Here is a 20,155-nt window from a genome sequence, read left to right as displayed (position 1 = left end):
TAAATAGCCAAACATTTTACTATATTGTATCTTCGTAGGATAAAACACACAGTGGAAACTTGCCTTTAAGTTCAAATCCGCTAAGGAGTCTCTGTCAGAAAGAGGTCTTATTTTTAAATAGAATGGCTCACTAAGAATTTAAAAGATGTTGGACCTTTGTGTTTATATTGGACTTATCTTAGAAATGTATCCATCTATGATAGAGAAGAGCATGGTACGGGAATTAAAAAAAGGTTAAGAAGTTAATCGACTTAGGCGTTTTTTAGAATTATTAATCTTGTGTATTTCTTTAAGATGTATATACTAAAACCAAATAGTTTGATAAAAAGAGTATCCTTTTACCATCTCCTCTTTCGCTTTTTCTTCTTTGCTTCTTTCAGTTTGGCATCCTTTTCTTCTACTATTCGTCGACATTCATCTGAACAAAACCATTTCACCTTCCCAGTAGTATACTTTAATGCTTCTACTCTATTTAAAAGTCCGACACATTTATAATGAAACCATTCTCCGTTCTGACACGACTCTTCGTTATCGCATGCTATCATATCCCCAAATGAACCCTGCTTACAGAAACAATAACTATTCTTATCTTCTTCTTGTTCCTCTGAAACCTCTGGCTCCGGCTCAATAGTTGGAATATCTTTAACTGGCTTAATGACAGTTGTTCTCTCCTTAGGACTTTTCAGCACTTTTCCCAGGGCGATACTTTTCCCAGTTATGGTTGGTTTTATTTTCAAAGTGAAAGAAGATTGTTTTGGCTTTGGATGGATCTCCTTTGGTATTTTCAATATCAATTTCAATCCAGTTTTCTGTCGTTGCTGATCTTGTTTTCTTTGTTGCAAGAGCTGTTGCCGTTGTTTCTCTTGCTGTTTCTGTTGATCTTGTTCTTCCAATGCCTCACGTTGAGAAGCAAGTGGATGTTCGGCATAATGCTTTTTTAATTGATGTCGTAATTCATCATTTCGTTTAGAATTGTCATTTAGGAAGCTGGATTGAGATTGTTGGATTTTCTGTAATTGATCTAATTCTTCAGCTAGATTAAGTTTATGAGTTATCAATTGATTGTTTATTGCTCGTGATTCTTCAATGGTTTCCGCAGAAAATTTTCGTATGATTTGCTTTAGGTTTATTATTCTTTCTATTTGATTTCCAGATATTTGTCGTGTCTTATAGTATTGGATTAATAAGTCATTAAGTTCTTCCTTTGCCTTTGAGATTTTAAAGTTACAAGATTGAATTACCCATAATGATCGTACAATATCACATGGTAAATGATCTACTGTGGATATAAAAGAATTAGTGATGGTATGCGATGGGTAAATTTCTTCTTCTTCAATATTCATATTGATAAATTGTTATTGTCTTTTTGCATATTTGTGATTCTAGACCCGTTTTCACTGGGATTGTTTATGTTTTTCTGGTTTCTGATATTTGATGTGGCAGAAGTCAAATGGCACCAAGAAAAACAATAATTGGTAGCTCGAATCTGTGGTGCTACCAATGACTTAAAAATTGCAGCACTATTTTGACGCCAAATTGCGAAAAGAATTAGAATTAAATCATTCTTTTCTTCTGTACATTTCACAAAGAAAAACCCATCAATTCAATAATGGAAATTCAATCTCATCAATCCAGCAAAGACCGTTGTGACTTTGAATGTTTAGGAAAGTATTTTTGGCAATAATGTTGTTAGAAGGAAAATGAAGCCTATTTGGGGCAGTTAACCGCCACAGAAATGAAATCAAACCACAGAAACAAAATTTGAAGCTTCTTCCAACGACTATCAACATTCCAATACTACTACTCCTGTATCAGAAAGCCATGCTGCTACTACCACATTGAAGTTAATTATGAAGCTTCCTTCCTATCAAAATTTTAAAAAACACAAAAAGAATTGAAATTGAAAATCGGGGGACTTTCCATTCTATCCAAATCAACTACATATCAACTATAGACATCTACTACATCTCAAAACCATTCAAAAATCTTGAAAATGAAGAGTTATTGATGATTCAATTTGGAGAGAGCTCGACTGGATTTCATGGATCGGTTTAATCCCTTCATACTGAATTGGCCACCTGACCAATGGTTGGTTTGGTGTGATGGGTTTTTAATCTGATAGCAAGGGACGAAGGTTTCATTTCGATCTAAGTTGGTCATCTGGGAACTTTTCAATCGTTTTAAATCAATCATATCATACTCAACATTAAAATTAAGAGTTGGACATCATACAATTTGGAGACAGTTTGGACTGGATTTCATGGTTCGGGGTAAATCCTTTCATACTGAGCTAGCCACTTGACCAATGGTTAGTTTGGTGTGATGGGATTTTAATCTGATTTCAAGGAATAAAATTTGAATTGATCCAGGTTGGAAAGAAAATGAAGAATATTATTTCAGTTTTGAAGACTGTACAATATAAGTGGGTGACGAAGAATTTGAAAGTTGCTGGTGGCAGATGACGATTTGAATGGTTGCTGGTGGTGGTGGAATTAGAATGGTGGAGGTGGTGGTGGTGGTGGAAATTAGATGGGTGGAAGTTGTACTGGTGGTGGAGGAGGAAGAGGAGGTTGCGGAGGAAGTTGGATGGGTGGTTGGATGTGAGGGTGTAATTAGAACGGAAGTGGTGGAGGTGGAAGTCGAACGGAGGTGGTGGAGGTGGAAGCTGAATGGAGGTGGTCGAGGTTGTATGTAGATTTTCTTTTATCTGATTTCATCGGAAGAAGGTTAGACTTAATCTGAGTTGGATTGAGAAAGAAGAATGGGATCCACCCTTTGATATCACATTTGCGTTGGCATTGCTATGCAATATAAGATGTAACGATATTTCCATAACCATGAAGTTTTGTCAGTATCCCATTTAGGCTACTGCAACTACAATTGATTAGACAATTGAACCTTATTTCTCTTTTGGGATCTTTACTAATATCTTTCACTCTAGCCTCATCTTTTCTGATGATTTCGGTTGTTCTATCTCCAGTTCCCTTTCCGAAAGGCATTTTATGCCATCTGTCACATATTCGATTAACCTTGTATTCCTGCCTAACCAACTTGATACTCTATTCTTATTTAGATCTTCTCGTAGATTTTGTCCATTTGACCTCTGGAAGTGGGATTTCCTTGTAATTTTTGGCATCCTGTAAAGATAAAAAGCGTAATTGACCTAGAAATCTGTAAATTTAAACGTTCTTCTCAACCAATGTCTTCTCCAGAGGTGTAAGTTTCAGAAAGCAAGCTGTCATAATAAACTATTGATTATGTTAGTATACTAGAAGAGCTAACCCGTAGTATGTATTCATTTATTCATGCCTGATATTACCTTCACATATCTTATATAGCTATATATATAGCAATTATTGTAATACCTTGGGTTTTTGGGCTTTCACCTAAAACATAGCAACTTTTCCAGATCTTTAAAACTTCTTTGACTCCTTCTTTATCAGTTCTATAGACTTTTTAAATTGTTCAGCCATTTGATCCAATTCGGCATTTTTCCCACTAATCCAAGCTTCTGATTTATCTAGTCTATAGAAATGTTTAAGTTAGTATTTCATTCCATGTATTTTCAAACTTGAAAGAATCTGACATACCTTGCAATGCTTCTATCTCTATCTAAAGTAAGATATTGTTCCATCCAAATTTTACTTCTCTACAAAATATGGTTAGTACTTTCTCAAAGATATATCATATCTGCGTTCTAACATACTTCATCACATTTATTCATTTGTTCAATTATTTCCAGAGTATTAGTATAATACTCATTAAATATAATTTGATAACATTCTTCAAATTGAACCCAATCAAAGCCCGAGTTTCCATTTCTGCCTTTCTGGTTCTCTTCACATGTTTGTTTAAATTTAAGCAATGGCTCACAATCTATTTCGTTTTCAATACTGGTGAGTTGTTGTTCAGTTTTCAAATATTCAAAAATGGATTCAAGAGTTTCTGGTTTTGGATCTAAACAAACCAATGACGTTGCACCATTGTCAGTCTGCTGTTGTTGTTGTTGCTGCTTGTCTTGCTCTGTTGATGGGGTGGGACTCATACTTAGACTTACCTTGATTATCTTGCAGTAAATGTGTTGCCAAAAAGAATGCAGTAAGTAAAATGTGTTGCCAAAAAAATACTATGGCATTCTGAGATTTTGAGATTTTGAGATTTTGGTTGCAAATGTTTTTTTATGTTGAGATTTTGTGCGTTTACAATATTTTGCCGCCATTTATAAATAAACTATATTCATCTCACCAGTAAAACCCCATTGAAAATGTTTCCAAATTCAATGAATTCAGATATTAACAAAATAGCAAGTTTAGTTTCAAGTCAACTCAAGATCCTGGATGATTCAATCATTATAAAACCAGATCATTTTGATTGGAATCGTATTAAAAGAACTCCCCAATATTTTAAACAAAAAATCAAATTTAATGGTGGTTCATATACAGTTGATGAAAGTTTTAATGATTTAGAGAATGAATTAAATAATGAAGAAAAGACAATTAAAAGTTTGATCAAATATGTTAAACCATTTGGACAAAGTATGATTCAATTATTGGAAATTTCAAAAGAAATAAGTGATGGATTTCAAGATTTAATTGATCCTTATAATAAATTGATCACAGAAGGAAATGTTGATGAACATGAATATGAAGCTTGGAATAGGATTCATGAATATAAGAATGTTGTTAAACTGATTAATGTTGAGAATGATGTTAAAGAAGTTATGAATATTATTGAAAATAAACTAGAAGAATGTTTAAAGATTATTAAAACTATTCAAAAGAAGATTAGTATTAGACAATATGCTTTATTGGATTATGATAAGGTTTATAATAATCATGAATCATTATTATTAAAACAAGAACAAGGAGATTTAACCTTAAAACAAACAAATCAATTATATAGTCTCAAAAGGAAAACTGAAGAGAATAAACTAAAATATGATGAAATTAATAATATCTTAAAGATTGAATTACCTTATTTCTTCAAATTAATGCAATTAATAATTGAACCAATTCAAGTAATGGTTTATTTTGTTTATTTGATCTATGTTTATCAAACTTCATCAAATTTAGAACCTTTTTATAAAATTACTGGGGATATTAAACAATTAGTTGATGATTTCGAAATTCAAAATAAACCAATTGTTGCAGAAATCGAGAAATTCTCAATTATTAATTTCCAAAGTCAATTCTTAAAGGATTTGTTAACTACTGAAAATAATGAAACTGGTTCACAATATTGTCATGCTATTTTCAATTTCCAAGGTCAAGAAAAGTCAGATTTATCAATTCAAAAGGGGGATACTATTAAGATTTTAGAAAGAGAAGGTGAATGGTGGAAAGGCGAATTAGATGGGAAAGTGGGATACTTTCCTTCAAATTATGTTAGATTGTTGTGATCTCTCGTTTTTTCATTAAATAATGCTCTCATATAATGCTGTCTCATATATAAAAAATAAATAATAATTTAAGTATACTTTCGATCAACCGGGTTATTCTTCTCTTATACTATTAAGATATCGTTCAACGCAACTCTGACAACAGAATTGTTTTCTAATTGGGACATTTTTATTCATAAGAATATCCCACCATTCGTAGACTTCAGCCATTGGTTCCACGATAATTACAATACATTGATTACAAACATCCCCGTATTTCCCCTTTGTAATTGCTTGAATAATTGAATTATGATGTACTTTAGGTATACTTCTTTTCCAAGTTTTTGTTTCTTTATAAGTAACATCATATTTTGCTATTTGATTTAAACAAAGATTCTTTAATGACGGGACTGGCGTTGGTCTATTTGTTAGACTGATGATTGGTGTTCTGTACTTGCATTTATGATTGTTATATACTATATTCATAGGAATGGCTGCAGTGTTGGGGATATCATCATCGTTTGGTATTGGTTTAAATGGATTAGGACCAGCTAGTAAAGTATGCAATTTTGGTAAATTCAAGATTTGCCAAGGCAACCATTCCAATTGATTAGCACCCAATGATATATCCATTAGATTGGTTAATTTCTCAATTAATGGAGGTAAATATGTTAATCTATTTTGTCGAAGTGATAATACATTTAATTTGGTAAATTTGAATAAGGTTGGTGGAACCATATATAATTTATTATTTGATAAATATAATTGATACAGAGCCAGGTCAAGTTGATTATTATTATTTCCAAATATGACTAATTTATTCATATCTTTGATTTCATCAGGAAGTTCATATAAATTCATTGACTCTAAATTAATGATAGTTTTCACTTCTTCAAAAGAATGAAGGATTATGGATCGTGCTTTGTCATAACTACTTTGTCGAAGACTTTCATAAGATGTTTCATCCATATTATCCCCCATAGATGACGGCAATTGATTATTAAAACTACCAGATGCACCTTTAAATCGATTGAATCTATCAATTCCAAAATCTGCGTCAGAACTCAATATGACTCGGTTTCTTCTCCTGGAAGGACTTTCATTAATATCTACTTTCTTTCTAGGCGACGGTTGAATAAATAAATGTTCGATCTCACTAGGAGGTATTTCTGCAAAATTGGCTTTAGGCGAATCAGGAATTGGATAATTTCTATGCGTATTTGTATTAAAATCAAATTCTGATATTAATGGAATATCTAACAAGGGACTACTTGGAGGTAGTGAGTATGGTTCGTTATTGTCATTATCATAATCATCATCGACATCATTGTCGCTGTTGTCAATATCTATTTCCGTTGGTTGTTCACTACTAACATGAGTATCAATTCTCTTAACATCATCACGTTCATTAAAACTTTCACCCATTTTCCTCTTCAATCTAGGAGCGAAATCCAATTTCCGTCGTAAATGATTGAAATCGTTCGTTGAAGTTGTTTGATTATTAATAGAAGATGAAGTACGCGTATGGTATTGACTTGACGCATTTTCATCTATGATTGATCTATGACGTGGAGTAGTATTTAATGGTAATGGATCATTAAATGATGAACTTGTAAATGCAAATGGAAGTAATGGATTATTTTTCTCCATCTTGTATTAATCACCCCTTTATTCCACTGTATCTCCTTGGTGTGTGGGTTTAGTTCTAAGGAAGTAATGCGCAAATGGTTTGTTTATCAATTGAACTGACAGACTAAAAAAAATTAATTAGTAAACAATAAAAAATGCGAGAAAATCGGCATTGAAAAATCAACCATTCAAACTTCTGTAATAGGGTGGAATATTAATTGAGTGGGGGGAAGCCAGGGGGTCCATTTGTTTTGAAATTGTGTTTAATTTTAGACCCATACTAAAAACTAATTTAATCAGCTAATCCCCAAAGTTTCACTTTGACTTTCCATCTATAATTTTAGAAGGATGTTACATCAGTCCCTTGGTTAATATTCTTAATCACCCAAAAGATTAAAAAAAAATAATCCCGACGCGGTCAGGTGACTTTGATATTTGATTTCTTTCTGATGAGATCTCGGCTTTAAAAAAAAAAAAATTTATGAACAAAGATATTTGACTCATACAGAATTAAATTGATACAAAAATACACAAAAATAACAATCTATTTGTATTATTAGGTTGTTGGGAGCAAAAATAAGGTCGTACCCGGATTCGAACCGGGGTTGTTCGGATCAAAACCGAAAGTGATAACCACTACACTATACAACCAGTTGTTATGTTCGTAAAAACTGTTTTTAATGACTAATATTGTATTTTGATAGATTTTCGATTCGAATATTTCTCGAGATTTGACACTGAAAAAGGTATGATACTAAGTTATATATGGTTGCTGTTATATCTGTCTCTCTCTAGAACTTCTTGTTTATGTTTAAATGAGGTATTATGGTGTTTTTCTTTAGTTGTTTGTTGTTTTAAATTATTTACTCATATTGGTAAATTTTTTTGCAACAATTTTCTTTCTTTGAATTGAGCCAGCCCTTAAACTAAAGAATAACCAGAAACGATACTCATTGATTTTCAGGTTTCATTCCTAGAACGGTTCACTGCAGAACAAGAGAGGACGACTAATTGCTATCTATACGGAATAACCTGTGTTCGAGAAAAACAACGATATCGCTCAATAAATGGGTTCAGAGGTATGGTTCGGAGTATTAGCTGAAGAGAAAAAAAAAGTAAACTTCAAATCATCCCCATACTTCATCATCTTCCTTCCAACAACAAAATATAACAACAAATGTCATACAACGGAATAGGACTACAGACTCCAAGAGGTACAGCTACATCAGGATACGTCCAAAAAAACGTCTCATCAAAAGCAAAAAATCCCGGCTATTATCAACAACGAAAAGAAAATGAAAAGCAACAGGTTTCCAAAGGGAAATTGTTAATTGAAAAGATTAACAAACAACAAGCAAAGGAAGAAATAGTGAAGCATGAAAAATTACGACAGATTGAAGTTAAATGTTGCGAGTTGAGAGATGATCTTGAAGATGAGGATGTCGATGATAAGGAAATAGATAAAAGAGTTGATGAACTTCGGAAGAAACTTTTGAAAGAATTGGAATCTCCACGTCCTACTGTACAAAATAAATCAGATTCGGTTGATAAGATAGAGGCAGAGGCATCTCGAATAAATGAAGATAAAGATCAGAAAACTGAGAAAAGTGCTTCAACAAAGAGATTTGGCTATGTGCCTCGATATCCATCAGAAAGACCCGATAAGGCTACTTAATAGATACTTCATATATTACTCAAATAACTATAGATACTTTGCAATACCACAACAAGAAACAATCTAGCATATTTCTATCATATATTGGAATTTTTTTGTCATTTTCACTTACTGACCTCACCTTGAGAGGTTTCTTGCTCAATCACAACCTCTTTTGGTTCCACTGCAACTTCTTGTTCAACTTCGACTTCTTTTGATTCCTCAGGAACTTCTACTTTACTTGCGTCGAGAACATCGTTTTGTTCTTTTTCCTCTGGTACAGCCTCATGCAGTTCTTCGGAAGGTTCCTCAGCCTTAACATCGGCTTCCTTGTCTTCATCAGCTTGTTCATCACCACCAGCTGCTTGATCTTCTTTATCTTCTTGAATAAGTTCATCTGGTTTGGTTGATCCAATAACCTCTTCTGATTCCTTAGGCTTTTCTTCCTCAACTACATCTTCTTTAACAAGATCTTTCACTTCCTCATCGTCTTCCTTCTTCTGCTCAACTGCAGCACTACTTTCCTCATTCACATCAGACTCATCTTCAATAATATTTAACCTCTCAGTACTCTCAGCAAGAATCAGTTGTTCATCATCCATAGGCTCGCCTAATTCATTAACCGGCCCCCGAATCACTGGCCATTCGACTACTGGTTCTGGTTCCGGAGGTGGCGCTTGTGATTTCTTAAACCTCAATGACCATAAACTTCCAGTTTCTAATTTGAATTTACTTTCAGAAACGATATTGACTGGTTCTTGTAATGATTTTGGTAATTTCTTCCCACGAGGACCTTTTGCTCTTCTGGCTGGAGCATTAGATTGTTCTTTCTCAGTTTCATCAATTTCTTCTTTTTCGGAAGTATCTTCCTTATGATGGAGATGCTTTTGGGCTAATAATGGATTAAACATACCAGGTAACGGGATTCCCTTCCCTACTACTCCCTTTAATGACGCAATTTTTGATTTTTCAGGCGAGTATTTAGGTGGTGAATTACTTCTCTTGAAATCATCTTGATTAGATTGGTCAAAGAGTTGTTGCTGGAATGCGGCAATTCTAGAAGAAAGCTTCTTGGGTTTTGGTGGTGGTGGTTTTGGTTTTGTAGATTCGGAATCGGATCCTGGTTGAGAAAAGGTCTTGGTTGGACGACGAGGAATGATTGGTTTTTGGGGAGGTTCTGGTTTAGTAGCTTCTGGAGATTTCTTGGTTGGGGATTCAGCTTTTCTGGGGCGTTGGGGAATGACTGGGATTGGAGTCGATCCTTTCTTCTCTTCTTTCGCCTCTTCTTTAGTCTCTTCTTTCTTCTCAGTTTCTACAATAGCAGGTGCAACAACATCTTTTTCAACAACGGCTCCTTCTGCAGCTACTACTTCTTCTTCTCCAACTTCAGGCTTACTTTCCACAGATTCAACCAAAACTTGCTCTTCTGCGACAGGCTCAGCTTCTTTGACTTCTTCTTCCTCTCCAACAACCACGGCTTCATCGTCTTTCTCTTTCTCCTTCTCTACTTCTTTCTTATCAATAACTTCAAATCCATTATGATCATCACCTTCATGCTCAATTTGCTCTTCTTCTTCTGCTTCTTCTTCCAAAATATTCTCAGTATCAAACCTACTAGATTCCGTATTGGTATGAGTTCTTCCAGCTAAAACCGAATCATCTTTTTCTTGAACAGTTTCCAAATCATCATCAAAAACAGAACTATCAGAAGCCAATTGTGCTTCATCATCTACTTCATCCTTGAAGGTGATCTTAGTATTGGAATTCCCTGGAGTGGTTTCACCATCACCAAAATTAGGTTGGTCAGATTGAGCAGCGGCATCGATGGCGATTGAAAATTGTTCCAGGTCAATCTTGGGGATGGATTTTTTGTCAACATCAGTGGGTGGATTTTCTGGAGTAAATGGAGCTTCTTGTGGTTCTTCAACTTCATCTTTTGAGTCTTCAATTTCCGGTGTGGCTGTCTTCGATCCTGGTCTAATTGGACGCTTTGGTACAACTGGGACTGGTGATCCCCTGTCATTTGATCCAGGTTCAACAGAGGTTGGTCTAGTTGGACGTTTTGGAATGACGGGGATTGAAGTTGAACTAGACGATTTTGAGGTTGGTCTTTGTGGGATAATTGGAGTTGACGGTTTTGTTGATTCAGATTCAGATCCAGATTCTTCTTCTTTTGGATTTGAATCTTGTGTAGATACAATCGGAACAGTAGATCTTTCTGATTGAGGTTCTTGAGTTGATTCTGGATCAATTGTGTCCACAACAGGAGTTGGATCGACAGGAGTATCGGTTGATCGTTTAGGTCTTGGTGGGATAATTGGATCTGGTTTCACATTGGTATCTTGCTTTTCTTCTTCAAGTTTGGCAGTGACAGAGTCAATGGTTGGAGTCAATTCAGCTGGTTCATTGACTATAGGTGATTCAGAAGACAGCATTGCTTATTATCTGTTTGTAACTTTGGTGGTTGTAAGTAAGATAAGTGGAGAGACAAAGATAACCGACTAAAGTGAAACACATTTTTTTCTGTGTAAAAATCACACCAGTCAGGGGGGGCAGAAACACCACAGGGCACATCAACACACAGAAACACAGACAAGCAGATCTCACACGAGAGGAGGATTAAATTCTAAGAGAGAGAATCTTAAATTAGATGTATATATATATTATTAAGCAATTACCCTCTATTTATATGTAAAACGCAATTCTAAGAGTAATTTAATCTAAAGATATCATTAAACACATAATATGAATTACCTTCTGGAATCAAATGGAAGACTTGAGAATAACGTTGAGCATTTTGCTCTTCATCAATCAAAAGTTCACCAGTAACCATGACTAAGATATCACCTGCTGGGGATGCTGGTTGAGCATCTAAAGTAGAAACTCTATGACTAACCTTTTGGAAAGGTAATGAAACCAATTTTTCAATAATATCTTTAGCACCTTGTAATTGAGAGGTTTCAAAAGTTAACATAGATTCAGCTCTGTATAAGTTACCTAATTGAGTCCTGTCAGAATCGAATTGTTGGTAATAGAAAGTACAGAATTCAGTAGCAACAGTGTTAAAATCAACTACTCATTTTGTTAGTAAATCAAATTCATTCGTATTGACAAGGTCTCTTTCGCAACTGGAAATAACGAATCATTCCATTAGATCTAGAAGCATATATCTTTTTATACTGCAAATAACATACCAGACATCTTGGATATTAATTAATAGTTTGTGATATTCTTCTGATAGTTAAACGAAAGATTGCATCTCTCTTTTGTTGACAGCCTGAAGATCAATCGTAGATGTGGAACGAAAAAAAACCCACGAAGCGTGCTCCGATTTACACACCTGAGAAAATCTAAGACTGGCCCAGCCAAGTGGCCATCAACAGAGATTACAAGTCCTACAATTAGTGTATCTTGTCATTTATTTGTCTACTCTTGTATTGTTAAGACTATTTCATACAATAGAGTAACCCTTTCAAGAATAATCAATCAAAAATAAATTGTGTTTAAAAAAAACCATGTAAATAAATCAATATTTCGTAATTTTTTTTATATCTATATTTCCCATTCGCTATATTTATTAAACCAATTGAGAGTAATCTTTTAAGACACCCTTCATATGAACATTCGTAATTCTTCCTCTTCTTGCCTTCTTTTGTTTCTTGTCCTGTTGTTGAGGCTTCTTTTTAATCAAAGCAGGATCAGCACCAGTAGGTTTCAAACCTTGATCCAATAATGCTTGATATAAATTATCCGGTTCTGGAAGTTTGGTATTTATCCACATTTCTTTAAATTCATCTTCTATTGTCCCTAATTCTCCACCAGCATTTGCCCAAACTAATCGTGGGGCATTTTCTTTTTTATTCCGTAATACCAATATTTTATTCTCTGCTTCTAATTCATTGATTGCTTGTAAACAACCAGCCCAACCATCTTTTAAATCCTTGACCGATATGCCTTTGAAAGTAGCTTGTCTTCTAAGGAAATCCAATAAATCTTCTCCACTTCGAATATTATGTAATGAAACATATTCTAAAGTAGCATTTACCGGATCATATTTAATCCTATCGATTTCTCTTAATAATGGTAATAATGTATGCGTTATATCAAATGATAAATAATTTTGTAATTTTGAAACAGGTACAGGTGTATCATGTTCTTTAATATATTCAACTGCTAAATGTAATTGAGTTGATAAATGCGAACCGGACATTCCGTCCATAGCAGCAGAAGAAGATTTCTGTCGTTTTAAAACCTCTGCCATGCTATTACTACTACCGGTAGCCAGTCTTTTATTATTATTGGTTGTTGTAGTATTACCATTTGCATCAGTTGAATTACGTAAAGGGCTGGTTATTAAGGGGGATGTAGGTTTGACAAGTACTGGTTTCCTTGCCACCGTTACTGATGGTCCACTCTTGATCTTATTCTTGAATGCTGATAACTGTGCAGATAAATCCGACATGATGGTGATGATGATGATGATGTATGCAAGTTGTTGGGTGAATCCAAGTGTTAGATGGAGTGAAGGACAAAGAAGCAACATATAATTAAAATCAGAAAAGAAATTCTTGAAACAAATGATTTTTAAAATATCCAAAGTGAGACTCATGTAACTTGTTACCCGGATACCCCATTGGTGAGAGTATAAAAAAAACATTGCGAAAATTTTTCTCATTATTCAATTCAATTTCTTCTTTTCTTCCATACGGGATCTATTAAATAACTCTTGTATCAATAAGTCGTTAGCGTTAACATATAGGAGCTAATCAGATATGAGATGTTGGTTTAAATTTTCCAGAACAAATCACAATTCTCAAGAGCAGAGATGTTTTTGGGAATTGCCAGCTTTAAAACCATCGCTGTTGGAGGTTAGCCGCTAATTATTTTAGGTCAGGCAGATCCATGAAATGGTGATGACCTGATGTCTGGAACATTTTTAATATATTTGTAGAAGAAAAGTTGAAAAACGGAGTGATTTAGAGAGGGAATCCTTTCAGAAAGTTTTCCGCCATTTTATCTGCGTTCATTAAGCTAAATTCGCTGACCATCGACTTTGCTACCAACGAAAGGTAATATAGTGCAGTGACTTAGATAAATGGATCCAAATAAAATGGTAGATGGCTTTCTGTTGTTCCCGTAGCGTACTAATACATTTCTTCAAATCAACACACCTTAATACATAAAAAGAAAAAATATTGTAGGTCGATATCTAAGGTTTGAATGTCAGAAATAATACACTTTTTATTTTCAAGAGAAGTAAGCTATATATAAATACCAGTATTAAGAGCTAACTAAAAACAAAAATGACTTTTTCTTTTCTTCATGTCAAATAATTTTCTCCAATTCTTCCTCTTCTAATTCTTTCTCTTCTCATAATCTCTTGAACTTCTGATAATAACAGATTATTGATAATCTTACTTGCAACCCTACACCCATCAATTGTATTTAAATCAATACGTCTCGCCCAGGGTAAGTTCTTATACATTCCAGAATCGGTTAAATCAAGGACTAAATCCTGTCTATATTGTGCTGGATCATCTTCTTCATCTTCAAGATCGGAATAATACATATCGTAATCGTCATCAGGTGAGAATCCTTGATAATGTAATGATTCTGGAGAATGTTTCAATAATAAATTAGAAAGGAATGATTGGATACAAGATTGATTTAACCAAATCATGGAAGATAAATTGAGATATTTCAAGTTTCTTCCATTCATATTGTTATTATAAACATTATAATTATAATAAGGAGATGTTCCTCCTTTCTTACCATGCATTTTAATGATTGCCATTAACAATTCATCTTCTTTAATTTTTTTCAAAAATACACTATTAATTGATTTTAAATTCAAATCGGAAAGATATACTTTTCCATCCCCTTTATTTAAATAAGAAATACCGGATACCGTACTTGGTAAAGGGGATAATAAACTATTATATTTTGTTGTTGGTTTTGAAAATGTCGTGAGTTCATATAAGGATGATGCAGCTGATTTTATTGATTGACTAGATTTGAATAAATTAGAAGCTAATTTCAAATCCATATTATTGGAATTTCCAGCTAGATTGAAAATACTAGCTTGATCATAGGATAAAACATCATCAATTTCATCAGATTTCATAATATTATCGATTCTTTCAACTAAATCTTTAGGATAATTATTCATGATATCGAAATTTTGATATTTAAAAACCATTGATCGACTAATTTCATAATCCATTGAAAGGCAAAGATTTCCCAAATTAATGGATTCAACATTTGGACATAAATTGATTAAATGTAAAACATATCCAATTGGGATATCTTTAGATGAGGAATATTGTAATAAGAATTTACTAATTAAAGGATGAACACTTGAATTTCTTGCTAATATTGAATTTCTTGAATCTTGAGCCAGCAAGTCAAGGGTTTCCAATCTTGGTCTTTTTCTTGAAGATAATTCTCGTGAATTTGATGATTTATTATTACTATTACTCTTGTTCCTCTTAAAATATTTGAATGGTCTTGTTAATCTTGTTGAAGATAATGATTTAATTGATTTGGATGATTTTCCTGAAGAAATCAGATGTTGGGTATTGGAAGAAACTTTTGCTAAAGCGGTAGTTGAAACTTGATTATAAACTGAATATAATGGATTTGTTTTAAATTTCCAATCTCTCCAACCTGCAAGAACCTTTGCATCTGAATCATCCTTGCCAGTTGATTCATGATTATTTAGACGTGGGTGGACATTATTATTGTTCTCTTCTTGATCTTCAAGTATTGCCACTGCATTAATTGCTGCATTGACATTTTCTTCTTCTTCTTGGGCTTCTTCGTCATAACCTGGCTTTATACCGGATAAATCAATGGTTCTGACATATTGACCTACATTTGAATTCAATCTTAAATATGAAATAAATTGTGCAAATCTGTAAGTTGTTGTAAAATGTAAATCTTGATAATAATAAGGTTTTGCTAAGAAATAAAACAGTTTGCAAGTATACATGCAACTCTTATAATCAACTTTTGAATCAACTAAATAGAAAACATAATCTTGAATTTCAATCGGTAAATCTTTGAATTGCATTGAAGGAACTATCGGAGATTTTCTTTTGGATGAGGTTGCTATTTGTTTGGTTGAAATTGTTGTAGTGGAAGAAGCAAGTAAATTAGGATTACTTATTCTCATTGATATACTTCGACTAACATCACTCAAGAGTGATTTATACTTCATTTTAAACAGACTGGTGCTATTGTTACCATTTGATCCGTTGGCAGTTGCATTCTTCTTCTTTTCAAATGATGAACGTAATCCATTCAATTCATTTTGACTTAAAGGGATTAATGAATGAGTTCTATAGTCATACTTAGCATTAGGATTAAGTAGTGATCTATATGGAGGTAGATGGCTGTGGAAATCAACAGTATCAGTCATAATCATTTATATAATAAAAAGCAAAGCTATTAAAACTAAAAATAATACAGGGTCCTTGTGATTGAGGGAAATGGAAGTTATTNCATACTTAGCATTAGGATTAAGTAGTGATCTATATGGAGGTAGATGGCTGTGGAAATCAACAGTATCAGTCATAATCATTTATATAATAAAAAGCAAAGTTATTAAAACTAAAAATAATACAGGGTCCTTGTGATTGAGGGAAATGGAAGTTATTAAAATACAGGATTGAAGTAGTAGTGCTAAGTACAATAGTAATAGCAATGTAGGGTGGCAAATAGTAAATACCCTTATAAAATGATAGCTCAAGGAATAAAAAGTAGAATTAAGAAAAGAAAGGTTTGAGGGATATTTATAAATTTATTTATATAAAATTTTATTTTAATTAAAATAATATGGGGGGAGTAATTAAGAGGGGGCGTATTTGATAAAGGGGTAACAAAAATAGGAAACCTAAAAAAAATATTTTTTTTTTTTAAAAAAGTGCATAAGATTACAGTTGAATAGCAAAACAAAACAAAAAATAAATTTGATTGATCGATGACTAAGGGATTGCAATTAATAAACCTTTAATGACGGAAGTAGGGCACTATAGGGATAAACCCCCCTACCAATGGGGGTTTACATCCGCATTCATAATTTCTAAAGAGAGAAGATAATACCCTTCGTGCAATTGTAACTATAACTTTGTAAGAATCTAACTAAAGATCAGATGTTTTGTTTTGATTTGGTCTGTCACGAGACACCAACTGAAATCTGCAACATAATTCCAATATTGCCNATCAGATGTTTTGTTTTGATTTGGTCTGTCACGAGACACCAACTGAAATCTGCAACATAATTCCAATATTGCCATATTCACACATTTCTCATAACTCATTCGACACACAATACACAGTCAAGTTCAACCAATACATTTTGTCTATTAAAAGAACGCAATTAATATTCTTTACATGTCACTCGGGAATCATAACCTTAAATTGGAATCATAACCTTAAATTTTTTTTAATCAGCTTTACTACAAAGAACTGTGGTGGTTGCCAACTCTCCAATTAAACTTTCTCTGGCTAATTGGTTACAGCCAGTTGCTTGGTAACTTAGACAATCAAAAGGCGGAATCCGTTTCGGTTTGTTCCACGTTTCTGTAAATTGAGTCTTTGTAGTGCCGTACTTTGTTTGTTTAAGGTTCTCCAAAAAAATCTCACTTTTATTTCTCGCTTTAATCTATTTCCGTAAATAAATAATCCTTTTTATGACACAAAAATCTAAATTCGTCAACTTATGAAACTAATTATGAAACTAATTCATGTCCATACGTTGATTTTGGAAGTATTATGCCCCTCGATCGATGTTTAATAAGATCAATGGTTCATTGTTCCTTACGATATACGTCTGTTGGAACTCTTTGGCATGTTCTCCTAAATACATTTCCAATTCTAGACAGCCAGACTTTTTTCTTATCAACAACTCTAACAATACAATCGACATCCCTTTGTGTTCCAAGAAAATACAGTGCCACACTGTGTTTCAAAGAAAAGTCAATCTAAACAATAAAAGGAAGATCCTTTTGGGATATTTTTTCTTAGTAATTCCATAGACAAAACTAAAAAAATAGCCATCGATCGTATTTTCAAGCTTATTTTCTTGGCTAATTTAGGGGTAACAATAAACAAAAAAAAACTTTGACGTGACGGGTCCAACTTCCGTTATATGACAAATGATACATTTCGGATGAATATCCCAATGGAGTAAGTCTCCCCCAAATTATTCATCTACAAGTCCAAACGAGTGGCTCCTTTAAGAAACAATTAGAAATGAGTTAGTTGTCATTTAGAATAACTATGGAGAAGGAGAAGGAAAGCCTCTCGGAGTTGGCAGACATTATCAAGATGATTGCAATTGATTACACGGTATTATCGCAATCTAAGGTCAGTTGGACGCTTTTTCACGAAGTTAATAACGACCAAGTTTACCCTTACTTCCGTCCCGTGATATTAAGATGAACAAATAGCCCAAGGGGTTAAAATAATAATCATCAAGTGCCTTGTACAAATAGGCCCCAACTTCGCCTCGTTCAATTATTCCCCTTTTTTTGACAAAAAGTAGGGGGTTAGAATCAATAATATGAGAGAGATGTTAAGTTGGCCCCTTGAAAGCAACTTACTATAAATAACTGACTTTTGTGGCTGTTTGTAAGTCCTTACTCAATACCCCAGAATTCCAAAAAACATCGTACAAGACAAAACTTAGTGTCGCGACAAACATCAAAAGTTAGGAAAATGGAGTAGGAAACCCTTAGTTACAGTAACACAAGCCGATTATGAACAAAATCACAAGAGCTAGTGTCACCACATAGCGATTAAGAAAATAACTAAACTTGGTGGTCAAAATTCTTATCCAATTGATATCGGTAAAGTAATAACGTTTCCGAAACAACTTGTGGAAATTGAAATAAAGACTGAAATCAAACCCTAGAACTATTTCAAAACTACAATTTATCAATAACCCTTTTGGCAATATGCCGAATGGATTATCCGAGATACGGTATTTCATGATCACAGAAATGCTAGCTGACACAGAGTAATTTGTATATTGTTTCCATGTCGAACAAAAACAACCGGAAGTGTGGACAGTGTGGACACAACTTGCGAATGGACAATTTGATTTGAATAATTCTGGCCAAATTTCTCATGGAAAACCTGGAAGTAACATCTCTTACATTAGAGAGGCCTATCGTAGAGCAGAGAAACCGATTCTGCGACTGGGAAAGGACATCAAAAACTAAGTGAACATTGTAAATATGATCCTGAACGAGTTTTTGGAGGAAGGAGGTCCTTCAATAAACCTCCATCTGTATACATAATGACGACTAGAAGATTATTTCTATCATTTCATATTCTCAAGGGCAGCATAGAGATATAGATGAATTAACAAAAGAAAGAATTGTGAGCATATATTAAAACTGATTTAACTGTAGAATCATATTCGAATCGAGGAACCTTAGAGTTAATCATCCAAAAATCAAGGGAATCAATGGTATAGTCGACGGTAAATACAAAACAGGAAAATTCAATCCGTTCAAGTCAACGGAAGTAAATGGATGAAATCAACAGCACTGCATTGAAAACTTAGTTTTAATCCGAAAATTAACAGAGAAATAGGACTGAACACGGACAATGTTGGCGACGGAATTATTTTTTAAAGTTTTAGTGAGTTACAACAGAGATCCATTATTATTTGAATATAAACAAAGCTGACTAAGGATTGTCAGTATACGACGACGTCTAATGAGCATCCACAGTTTCCAATTGTGTCACCAGTACACACACATATGTATTATGCAAAGAACAACATTGTTTTTGGCTGATTATGACCTTGAACGCATGTTGAAAAGGACTGATTCATTGGTGCGTATAGAAATATGTAATTATTTTGCCACATATCATCGAGACACTTTGAGTAATTTAGCTGTGTAGGAGTGTCGATTTGGATTGAGCTTTCCTTTAGTGGCTCTAATATAGACCTGAGTGTTGTAATGGGTATAATCGATATTCCCGCTTCAATTCAGACTTCTAATCTGGAGACAGGCAATTCCCCTCCCAACACTTAAAGTTTTGTAATTCTTATTGATTTTTTTTAAATTTTATATCCAAAGACACATAAGGAAGTGTATAAACTTTGACATCTCTAACATAATTTGACCTTCATTGTTTCTGGAAGTGTACCGGATTTAGAGTTCTGTTATCATCAAAAATAGATAAACAAGTTACGATATGCAGATCAAAGCTTGGTATTTTTTAATCTTCATGGATTTATTGATTGTTCCCTGCATGTTTCTGCCGGGGTTATTTACAATGACGTTTAACAAAAGTCTGATATTTTTTAATCTCCATGGATTTATTGATTGTTCATTGCATGTTTCTCCCGGCGTTATTTACAATGAGGATTAACAAAAGTGCCAAGCCATCGAATCCTGCAACGCTAAGTACGATTAATGTTTCTAGAAAATACTCCTGCGTAAAAAATAGTAATTTCATGTAGGTCTATTGACAAT

At 33.7% G+C, this 20,155-nt stretch overlaps 9 protein-coding genes across 9 annotated transcripts; 2 read left to right on the top strand and 7 right to left on the bottom strand. All coding sequences in view use genetic code 12, as the record gives it.

The window, feature by feature from the left end:
• Positions 1-338: 338 nt before the first annotated feature.
• On the bottom strand, positions 339-1,343 carry J8A68_001985 (uncharacterized protein; the record flags this gene model as incomplete). Its single annotated transcript, XM_049405686.1, has 1 exon — positions 339-1,343. One exon carries the CDS (start codon positions 1,341-1,343, stop codon positions 339-341), a length of 1,005 nt encoding a protein of 334 aa, XP_049264711.1.
• Positions 1,344-3,413: 2,070 nt separating this feature from the next.
• Positions 3,414-4,045, bottom strand: J8A68_001984 (uncharacterized protein; the record flags this gene model as incomplete). Its single annotated transcript, XM_049405685.1, has 3 exons — positions 3,414-3,525; positions 3,591-3,649; positions 3,707-4,045. The coding sequence occupies 3 exons, from the start codon at positions 4,043-4,045 to the stop codon at positions 3,414-3,416; spliced, it is 510 nt and encodes a 169-aa protein (XP_049264710.1).
• A 219-nt stretch (positions 4,046-4,264) lies between these two features.
• On the top strand, positions 4,265-5,398 carry J8A68_001983 (uncharacterized protein; the record flags this gene model as incomplete). The annotated part of the gene is made up of 1 exon (XM_049405684.1): positions 4,265-5,398. The coding sequence occupies one exon, from the start codon at positions 4,265-4,267 to the stop codon at positions 5,396-5,398; it is 1,134 nt and encodes a 377-aa protein (XP_049264709.1).
• Positions 5,399-5,491: 93 nt separating this feature from the next.
• J8A68_001982 (uncharacterized protein) lies at positions 5,492-7,027 on the bottom strand (the record flags this gene model as incomplete). The annotated part of the gene is made up of 1 exon (XM_049405683.1): positions 5,492-7,027. One exon carries the CDS (start codon positions 7,025-7,027, stop codon positions 5,492-5,494), a length of 1,536 nt encoding a protein of 511 aa, XP_049264708.1.
• A 1,156-nt stretch (positions 7,028-8,183) lies between these two features.
• J8A68_001981 (U2-type spliceosomal complex subunit) lies at positions 8,184-8,681 on the top strand (the record flags this gene model as incomplete). Its single annotated transcript, XM_049405682.1, has 1 exon — positions 8,184-8,681. One exon carries the CDS (start codon positions 8,184-8,186, stop codon positions 8,679-8,681), a length of 498 nt encoding a protein of 165 aa, XP_049264707.1.
• Positions 8,682-8,785: 104 nt separating this feature from the next.
• Positions 8,786-11,095, bottom strand: J8A68_001980 (uncharacterized protein; the record flags this gene model as incomplete). Its single annotated transcript, XM_049405681.1, has 1 exon — positions 8,786-11,095. One exon carries the CDS (start codon positions 11,093-11,095, stop codon positions 8,786-8,788), a length of 2,310 nt encoding a protein of 769 aa, XP_049264706.1.
• A 269-nt stretch (positions 11,096-11,364) lies between these two features.
• On the bottom strand, positions 11,365-11,861 carry NTF2 (Ran GTPase-binding protein; the record flags this gene model as incomplete). The annotated part of the gene is made up of 2 exons (XM_049405680.1): positions 11,365-11,732; positions 11,855-11,861. 2 exons carry the CDS (start codon positions 11,859-11,861, stop codon positions 11,365-11,367), a joined length of 375 nt encoding a protein of 124 aa, XP_049264705.1.
• A 376-nt stretch (positions 11,862-12,237) lies between these two features.
• Positions 12,238-13,122, bottom strand: J8A68_001978 (transcription factor TFIIE subunit; the record flags this gene model as incomplete). Its single annotated transcript, XM_049405679.1, has 1 exon — positions 12,238-13,122. One exon carries the CDS (start codon positions 13,120-13,122, stop codon positions 12,238-12,240), a length of 885 nt encoding a protein of 294 aa, XP_049264704.1.
• Positions 13,123-13,980: 858 nt separating this feature from the next.
• Positions 13,981-16,086, bottom strand: J8A68_001977 (uncharacterized protein; the record flags this gene model as incomplete). The annotated part of the gene is made up of 1 exon (XM_049405678.1): positions 13,981-16,086. The coding sequence occupies one exon, from the start codon at positions 16,084-16,086 to the stop codon at positions 13,981-13,983; it is 2,106 nt and encodes a 701-aa protein (XP_049264703.1).
• Positions 16,087-20,155: the final 4,069 nt, after the last annotated feature.

This window comes from Hemisphaericaspora subhashii (genome assembly GCF_019202705.1).
Source record: "Hemisphaericaspora subhashii strain CBS 10753 chromosome Unknown scaffold84, whole genome shotgun sequence".
In the NCBI taxonomy this organism is placed as follows: Eukaryota; Fungi; Ascomycota; class Pichiomycetes; order Serinales; family Debaryomycetaceae; genus Hemisphaericaspora; species Hemisphaericaspora subhashii.
Note: the sequence above shows the minus strand (reverse complement) of the source record. Positions and strands in the feature narration are given on the sequence as shown.